The 9,376-nt window shown below is 42.8% G+C and overlaps 2 protein-coding genes across 3 annotated transcripts; one reads left to right on the plus strand and one right to left on the minus strand.

Moving 5' to 3' along the window:
- Positions 1-1,660: 1,660 nt before the first annotated feature.
- On the plus strand, positions 1,661-2,533 carry LOC102312842 (creatine kinase B-type; the record flags this gene model as incomplete). Its single annotated transcript, XM_005952936.2, is given in 3 exon segments — positions 1,661-1,784; positions 1,868-2,057; positions 2,135-2,533. Coding segments are annotated over 3 exon segments (493 nt in total), but the record flags the coding sequence as incomplete, so codon positions are not given.
- LOC102312532 (NACHT, LRR and PYD domains-containing protein 1b allele 3-like) lies at positions 2,254-8,904 on the minus strand. Of its 2 annotated transcripts, XM_005952935.2 has the most exons (8): positions 8,801-8,904; positions 8,395-8,456; positions 6,355-6,410; positions 5,875-6,089; positions 4,900-5,165; positions 4,642-4,755; positions 4,432-4,573; positions 2,254-3,217 (listed from the first exon to the last, which is right to left on the minus strand). In XM_005952935.2, the coding sequence occupies exons 1-8, from the start codon at positions 8,817-8,819 to the stop codon at positions 2,916-2,918; spliced, it is 1,176 nt and encodes a 391-aa protein (XP_005952997.1). In that variant the 5' UTR covers positions 8,820-8,904; the 3' UTR covers positions 2,254-2,915. The 2 variants fall into 2 exon arrangements, with proteins under 2 accessions (XP_005952997.1, XP_042073602.1); XM_042217668.1 differs by having other exon boundaries at positions 8,395-8,870.
- Between the last annotated feature and the right edge of the window lie 472 nt (positions 8,905-9,376).

The raw sequence follows: 9,376 nt of genomic DNA on the forward strand, positions 1-9,376 counted from the left end.
GATGGCTTAAAGTGGCTTCAGAGACTTAAAGTCGTAAAACGAGTCAGCATTGTGCACTTCCTGCAACCTCGTCCAAGTCGACAGGTTCTGTGAATTACATTCCAAATCATTCCAAAATGAGACTCTGAGTTAAAATGAGATTAAATCACGATGTTTCCAAGAGAAAAGCTTTTGTTTTGGCAAGACGTGTAGAAAACTTGAAGCCAACTTCTCGTTGGCCTTTGGACTTCCTGTCATTATAATAATAAAATAAAAAAATAAAAAATAAATAATAATACATTTTATTTGAGGGCGCCTTTCTAAAACCCAAGGTCAAAGACAAAAAGTTACCAATAAAGCAGTAGATTCAAATAGATTCTAATAAATTAAATTACAAAAAACAACAAATAAAAACAAACAAAAAAAACCCCCAATATTTGACACCAAGTAAAATCTGTATTAAATCGAGTAAGCCAGTTTAAACAAGTAGGTTTTGAGTTGTGACTTAAATAAGGGAAGGGAATCTATATTTCTTAAGGCTGAAGGAAGTGAGTTCCAGAGCCGAGGAGCAGAGTGACTGAAAGCTCTGTGCCCCATAGTGATAAGGCGAGCAGAAGGAACAACAAGATGAGTGGCAGATGAAGATGTCAGAGAGCGGGAAACAGTGGTGATATGAAGCAGATGACAGAAATAAGGAGGGGCAAGGTTATAAATACACTTAAACGTGAGAACTAAGATTTTGAAATTTATCCTGGGCAACCAGTGAAGCTGTTAAAGAATTGGGGTAATATGGGAGTATGAGTTATGACCTGGAGCTGGAGTATTCTGAAAAAGTTGAAGTTTATGGAGGGACTTGTTGGGGAGACCAAATAAAAGGGAGTTGGAATAATCGACCTGGGAAGTAATAAGACTATGGACAAAGATGGCATCCGCATGGGGAGTAAGGGACGAAGTCGATTAATGTTACGTAAGTGAAAGTATGCAGACCAGGTTATGTAATTAATGTGAGACTGAAATGAGAGAGTACTGTCGAGTATGAAACCCAAACTTTTTACCTGTGGGGAAGGAAGGATGGGGGAATTTTCAATATTAATGGAGAAACTGTGAGATTTGGTTAAGATAGATGCTTTTGGTTAAGATAGTTAAGATAGATGCAGTAATAAAACTTCTCAAACTTAACAGTAATAAAACTTCTGTTTTATTACTGTTAAGTTTGAGATAATTGAAGGAGAACCATCCTCTGATCTCCATAAGACAGTTCGAGAGCGAGGTAGGTGGAAGGGATGAATTAGGTGTGACTAATGCCAATGGATGCTAATTATGCTCAGGAGGATATTATGAGAAATGGTGTCAAATGCCGCACTAAGATCGAGAAGGATGAGGATGGTTAAAAGACCAGAGTCAGCTGCCATCAGAAGGTCATTAGTAATCCTTAACAAAGCCGTTTCTGTATCATGATTTGGGCGAAAACCAGACTGAAATTTTTCATAGAGATTATGGTCATTGAGGTATGAGTGAAGCTGGAAGGCAACAACTTTCTCAAGGATTTTCAAAATAAAGGTGAGGTTTGATACAGGGCAGAGATTATCAAAATTATTGGGATCTGCACCAGGCTTTTTGAGAATTGGAGTGAAAGAAGCAGTTTTCAAGGATGGAAGAATAACCCCTTACTCACCTGCAGGCACAATGACAATAAGACATTCCTGGTTTGGGTGAACGAGGAGGATCATCTGCGTGTCATCAGCATGCAGAAAGGAGGAAACATGAGGGAGGTGTTCACCCGCTTCTGCACTGGCCTCACCAAGGTCAGCACGCCACTTCCTATTTCCCTCACCCCATAGTGTCACACCTGAAGCCGTCTAACCTGTCTCACCTCTCTCTCTGGCAGATCGAGGAACTGTTTAAGGAGCGAGGTCATGAATTCATGTGGAACGAGCACCTGGGCTACATCCTCACCTGCCCGTCCAACCTGGGCACCGGCCTGCGAGCTGGCGTCCACGTCAAGCTGCCAAACGTGAGCAAGCACGAGAAGTTCGGCGAGATCTTGAAGAGGCTGCGGCTGCAGAAGCGAGGAACAGGTAGGAGCACGCACAGCAGACGGGAAGGAACACCTGTCCCTCGCTGTCTCATTCATCACTTCCTGTCTGTGTCTAAGGTGGTGTGGACACTGCAGCAGTGGGTGGAGTCTTTGACATCTCCAACGCGGACCGCCTGGGTTTCTCAGAGGTGGAGCTGGTGCAAATGGTGGTGGATGGCGTTAACCTGCTGGTGGAGATGGAGAAGCGGCTGGAGGCCGGAGAGAGCATCGATGACATGATGCCTGAACAGAAGTGACCTGTTTCACTGTAACCTCTAGCCCCACCCCCTCATCCTCACCTATCACCCCTTCCCCTCACTATAACCAACCAGAAACCGTCCTGATGCTGTGGGACGTTTAGAGCCGTTCAGTTAGACCTCAGTCTTCCAACATGTGAAGGGTTTTCTACTTCCTGTCTCACCTGTTGGACTCACCTAACACCTGAAATCTCTAATAAAGTCTGTGTGGCCCAAACTATCACAGCTGCTGCTCACCTGTCTTCATTCACACACACACCTTCTCACAGTCCACACCTACGTGACGGTCACCAACCAATCACATTCATTAGCCTCAATGGCATCTCATTCTGATGCCATTGAGGTTTGAGGTCACACACTGATGATGGTAGTGGTTTTATTTCAGGTTCAGGAAAAAACAACAAAAAGAAACCATAAAAATATATCAGAGACAGACAACTGAATAATTAGAGCTCTGAGCACGCTCACAAGGAAAACAGATGACAAAAATATACAAAACCAAGAAACAAACAATGAAAATTAGGCCTTCATTTTAAATTTACCAAACGCAGACAGCAGTACGGCTTTACAATAACTTCATTAAAGAACAGTCGCAGCTCATCTTAGCTCAGGTGCAGGGTTTCAGAAAGGTATGGATCCAACTCACGGAGGCCATCAATCAGGGATGAGCTGGCTTCTTCTCCTTTGTTTCGCACCACATCTATCACATCTCGAGCTCGGTCAGCTCTGGGTTTGATTCTGGCTGAATCCATTTCTTCCTTATTTATAATTCCCTGTTGGAGCAGGCTGTCCAGCAGCTGGTTCACAGTCGAATCTGACACTTGATCCACAAACTGCTTCCGAACTGCAAACAGATGCTTGTCTGGTGGGAGGATCTGGGGCGTTGACTGACTGCGTGTTCTTTCTGGGGGCAGGAAGCAGGAAAACGATGTTCAGTAACTTGAAGTGAAGGTGTGACAGAGCTTGTGAATATGTGATACTGCTTTGTGCACAGAGTAACCTGCAGATACACACCTGCTAAACATCTGGTGCTGTTAAGTGGTGACATACTGACACTGTTGTGCGGCTTGTGTCTCGTGTATTAAAAACACATTTGATGTTTGGGGTTTTGTGTGTATGTGCAGCACACTATTAGATTAGTCTTCTAAAAACCTCCAGAGGACAATATAATGGAGTTTGCCCTGACAGCGTTCATTTTTGGTAGTAAAATGATTCAGGTGAACAGGAACACATCGATAACTAACAGATGTTTTCTGCGCTTTAGGTTTTCTTGTTTTCGGTGCCTTCTGACAGTCAGTTGTTGATCAGGCACTCGGGTGGACATCTCACTGACTGACACTGTTTATGTACTTTGCCTCACCTATTTCTCTTGTTTCCTCTATCTGTGTGTGTGTGTGTGTGTGTGTGTGTGTGCGTGGTCTGTTTGTTTCAGGGGCAGAGCTCACCCGACTTCCTGCTCTTTTGCTTCACACCTGTGAGATATTGCTGATTACTCATCTTATTGCTGATGGCCTCATTATCGGTGTCCTATTTAGAATGGAGGCTGTACTTTACTGCGCTTGTGTCCAGGATTCCCACCAGTGCATGAAGTTTAGCTTTTCACTTTAAACCTGCTGCCAGTCCTGTTCTGTTTTACTAGCTTGAGTGTACAATTTTAGACAATAATCTCAGAGTTACATTTGCAAACTTCACCCTCCCTCCAAAACCTAACTGATATTTAATTTACATCTACAGTTAAAGCAGTGCTCTTCATTGTATTTTTGCAAAACCATCGCAGTCAGAACTTGGCATGTCATCTGCAGGTAGCATTCTCCTGAATCCCTATTTGGTGAGCCTAGACACTCTGGTTTAACAGCCATACTGATCAATTTCTGGAATTTGGACTGTTCTGGACCCTCAGCTGTGCCTTACTCTTGGCATTTAGAATCTAAAGGAGCCTTTGGGCCTGGACGGTGCAAATGATGCCAGAATGAGAGTTGATAAAAGAACATCACAGCATGTTTTAAATGGGAGTAAATCATGAATGAAGGAAATAAGGCATACTAAAAAGGCGCACTCATTTATCACTCATAATTTCCAATTGAATGTCAGGCGGAGTGATGTAGATATAGGTTTTACCTGGTAGATCAATAGTGCATTTCCAGACATCTGTGTTTGTTTGGCCTTGGATTGTTATTGTGACTTCTTCAGTGTCTGCAGGAAGGCGGATCTGAAATGTTGGAGGGTAGTTTGTTCCAAAATCCAGGTCAAAATCTTCTTCCTACAAAGCAGGACCACAGCATGAGTTTCATAACCACAAGGAGTAGTTTAATTAACAGAAGTACTTACTGGAGGCTGGACTTTATAGGCAACTGGACAGAGAACAGTGTATCTGTGATCTTTGATGAGTTTACATTTGGAAGGCGCTTGGATGAAGTTAGCATCTCTGTATTTCACCCTGACCTTTAAAAGACCATTTTAATTAGAAGGCTTATCCAAAATGGATCAGTGTTACCTATTCATCATCAGTACAAAACCGTTTACTACATATCTCAGCAGCTCTGTCAAACTTTAGGACTGAGTGAGAAGCTTTTCATAGATCTTTACCTCTTCCACTGGGATGTTGCTTGTCAGGAGAAGCACATTGAGGTTTTGTCTCTGTGTTCTAAAGTTTATTGGTTCAAGGAACAGCAAAACCTGACCGGAAACCGGTTTCTCCTTGTTCCAAAACCTCTTTATGTTCCAGACGAGGCCAAAGGAAGAGAGGTGAGTAACTTCCACGATCACGTGAGTGTCTGTGATCTTTCGAGGCTTGAGGACCTTCATTTTACCAGCAGAGATGTGGACTACAGACAGACAGTTGGAAAGCAGAGCTGTGAAAACACAAAGCCATCAGACATCTGTTTGACTCCCAAAACCTCCTTACAGTGACAGTGAATCTGATTTTAGATATAAAGCCTTGATATGGTGTCCAGGGTCAGATAAAGAATCGAACACTGCTTAGAAATCAGTCGTTGGGTTTCCTTGGCTTCTGCACATTGTTTATTACAGAGGTCTTAAAAAGACCACTCAAAGGTTCCCAATCAGGTTTGTATCAAGCGTGGATTCATCAACAGCACCGACTGCTCAGGAAATAAGTGAGCAGCCGAAACCTCTTATTAAAAATGAATAAATCTTCTTCAGTTATTCTGAAAAATTAAGTTTGTTTCTTGCAATGGCACAGATGTTTCTCCTTACATCCCTCCCATCCTAAGGTCTGTGCTACCACCTAATTGTTACTGTAATTGTACAGTGTGGTTCATAAGACGTTTTAACCGTCCACAATGGGAAAGTTGGAGGATAATTTATGGCTGCTCTTAGTAGAGGTCCTCCTTCTCTACATTCTGCTTAACAGTGGTGGCTGAGTGGATGTGAAATAAAAATATTAGTGAGATCTGCAGGATGTCTGGATTAAAATGTTTGTCAGGCAAACATCAGCAATGGTCAGTCAGCAGAAAAATACCAAATTCTATAGCCAGTAGGGGACGCCATCAGAACTATGGATTAACAGTTGTGTCATGTCATGAGCAGTGCTTTGCTCACCTTCCTGTGGTTCACAGTGTGGGAGGTGAAGCTGACGGATTGCATCCTTTGAACTCTTAATATTGAAAAGCGGGCTTGCAGCCTTTTTATTGGCTGGCTGGAGGAGGTCCTCATCCCATTGGACAATCCTGTACAGCAGCTCTGCTTCCTGACTTATATTAAACATGACTCCAGTCAGAGTACACAGGAACACACCTGGACTAGGACACCTGAAACTATGTGACACAGAGGATCTGAATGACCACTGCAAACCTGTTAAACCCAAATATCTGAAAATGGATCTGTAAATTAGAGCTGTTACCTCGCGTCATATCACATGCGTACATTCTATAACTGGTTGGCTTTATATTAAACATACAACAACTGCTACAAACAGAGATTACTTTATTGTGATACTAGTCACGTGGTTGTTAGTCTAATGAAAAGAAGACGTTACCAGAGAGGCTGTAAACAGGGGAGATGTGGATTTCTTTTCATTACCTGTAACAGATTCGTGCAGACTCTGTTTGAACTGCAGGCATGAAGCTTGTTGGAGACTAGAATTCAGAAAGCAACATCATCAGCTGGCTAGACCAATAACCTGACTGAGTGTTCAGTGAAGAAACAAATTTAGCTGATGTACACGCTGTGAATTATAGGAAAACTGCATGAAAATCATAATAGAAAAAACCCAAATAAACCAGTCAGAGAGAGGAAGAACCTCAAACCTACTATCTCATTTATTATTAAAGGAAGGACTGCACTGAGCAGCTAAGCAACTCACACAAAACCACAGAAGACAGCTAAAGGTCATGATGACTGCTTTATTACCACAGTTAGAAAAACAATTTCATAACATCTAACCAAGTCAGGAACTCTGCAGGTGGGCCATTTATATGGATACACCGTAATAAAATGGGAATGGTTGTCTGTGCTGTTTGTGGCACATTAGTATATGTGAGGGGGCAAACTCCTCAAGATGGGTGGTGACCATGGTGGCCATTTAGAAGTCGGTCATCTTGGATACAACTTTTGTTTTTTTAATAGGAAGAGGGCCATGTGACACATCAAACTTATTGGTAATGTCACAAGAAAAACAATGGTGTGCTTGGTTTCAACGTAACTTTATTCTTTCATGAGTTATTTACAAGTTTCTGATGTGTGTTCAGTGTGCTGCCCATTGTGTTGGACTGTCAATGCAACCCTCTTCTCCCACTCTTCACACACTGATAGCAACACCGCAGGAGAAATGCCAGCACAGATATCCAGTATCTGTAGTTTCAGGTGCTGCACATCTCGTATCTTCACACCATAGACAATTGCCTTCAGATGACCCCAAAGATAAAAGTCTAAGGGGATCAGATCGGGAGACCTTGGGGGCCATTCAACTGGCTCACGACGACCAATCCACGTTCCAGAAAACTGTTCATCTAGGAATGTTCGGACCTGGCACCCATAATATGGTGGTGCAGCATCTTGCTAGAAAAACTCAGGGAACGTGCCAGCTTCAGTGCATAAAGAGGGAAACACGTCATCATGTAGCAATTTCAAATATCCAGTGGCCTTGAGGTTTCCATTGATGAAGAATGGACCCACTATCGTTGTACCCCATATACCACACCAAACCATCACTTTTGTTGTTCCAACAGTCTTGGAGGGATCCATCCAATGTGGGTTAGTGTCAGACCAATAGCGGTGGTTTTGTTTGTTAACTTCACCATTCACATAAAAGTTTGCCTCATCACTGAACAAAATCTTCTGCATGAACTGAGGGTCCTGTTCCAATTTTTGTTTTGCCCATTCTGCAAATTCTGTGCACCGATCTGGGTCATCCTTACTGAGATACTGCAGTAGCTGGAGTTTGTAAGGGTGCCATTTGTGAGTAGCTAATATCTGCCGAAGGGATGTTCGACTAATGCCACTCTCCAGTGACATGCGGCGAGTGCTACGCTGTGGGCTCTTGCTGAATGAAGCTAGGACAGCCACTGATGTTTCTTCATTAGTGACAGTTTTCTTGCAAATCCAACACTGAACCAGTTTCACGAAACTTAGCAAGCAGCTTGCTAACTGTAGCATGGGAGATGGGTGGTCTCGTAGGTTGTCTTGCATTGAAATCTGCTGCAATGACCTGGTTACTGCGTTCACCAGATATCAACACAATTTCGGTCCGCTCCTCACGTGTTAACCTCTTTGACATGTCAATGGCTGTGAACAAAGAGAAACTTGTAAATAACTCATGAAAGAATAAAGTTACGTTGAAACCAAGCACACCATTGTTTTTCTTGTGACATTACCAATAAGTTTGATGTGTCACATGGCCCTCTTCCTATTGAAAAAACAAAAGTTGTATCCAAGATGGCCGACTTCTAAATGGCCACCATGGTCACCACCCATCTTGAGGAGTTTGCCCCCTCACATATACTAATGTGCCACAAACAGGACTTTAATATCACCAACCATTCCCATTTTATTACGGTGTATCCATATAAATGGCCCAACCTGTATATCAGGAACGTCAGGACCTGGTCATTGTTCTCTCACCTCCATCACGTCCTCCTGATCTCTTTCTGCTGTGGTATGCTCCAGTTCGAATCCAGAGTCCACTAAGGTTAGAAGACAAAAAGCTGACATCACAAAGGTTTTTATGCATCATTTCCTTCTACTTGAAAATACATTTCATTCATTAAGATCAAAGCTGAACCGTGACCATCCAAGTAAATCATCGTAAAACATGAAATACACACATTTAGATTATCAAATTATCAGATTAACCTCGACTGTTCTGAACGTGACTGTCTTCTCATGGTTTTAGATCTTAAACATGTGAGTAGAATGTCTTTTCCAGAGCTTTAAACTAAATCTCTTATAAATATTTCTGCGGTGAGTTTAGGACACAAACATTTATAATCATTTAATACGTTCTTGATAACTGAGTTTCAGTACTCACAGGTGTCTGTGGATCTCATCGTTTTCTTCTGCAAACTGCAGACACAAGCACAACACCCACAGTTAAAGAGTTAAATGGTAAATGGCCTGCATTTGTATAGCACTTTACTAGTCCCTAAGGACCACAAAGCGCTTTACACTACATTCAGTCATTCACCCATTCACACACCGGCAATGGCAAGCTACACTGTAGCCACAGCTGCCCTGGGGCGCACTGACAGAGGCAAGGCTGGCTGACACTGGCGCCACCGGGCCCTCTGACCACCACCAGTAGGCAAACACGGGGTTAGAATCTTGCCCAAGGATATTTGGCATGCAGCCAGGGGGCAGCCTGGGATTGAACCACCAACCTTCTGATTAGTGGCTGACCTGTTCTGCCACCTGAGCTACAGCCAGGTTAAGAGAACGATTAAGTTTGAACTAACTTTATTAATGCTACCCATGAGAATAACTATTGTCTCTTATCTCTGCCCTGGATTGCAGCGCCACAGTAACCAAACTGGAACTAAACTGCAAAGGGGTCAGTTTTACCCCCTTCACATTTTAAACTGTGCATGACTCACATAAAATGAATCTT

Source organism: Haplochromis burtoni, unplaced genomic scaffold, assembly GCF_018398535.1.
Source record: "Haplochromis burtoni strain Fernald_Lab_line unplaced genomic scaffold, NCSU_Asbu1 Contig_2517, whole genome shotgun sequence".
NCBI classification, from domain to species: Eukaryota; Metazoa; Chordata; class Actinopteri; order Cichliformes; family Cichlidae; genus Haplochromis; species Haplochromis burtoni.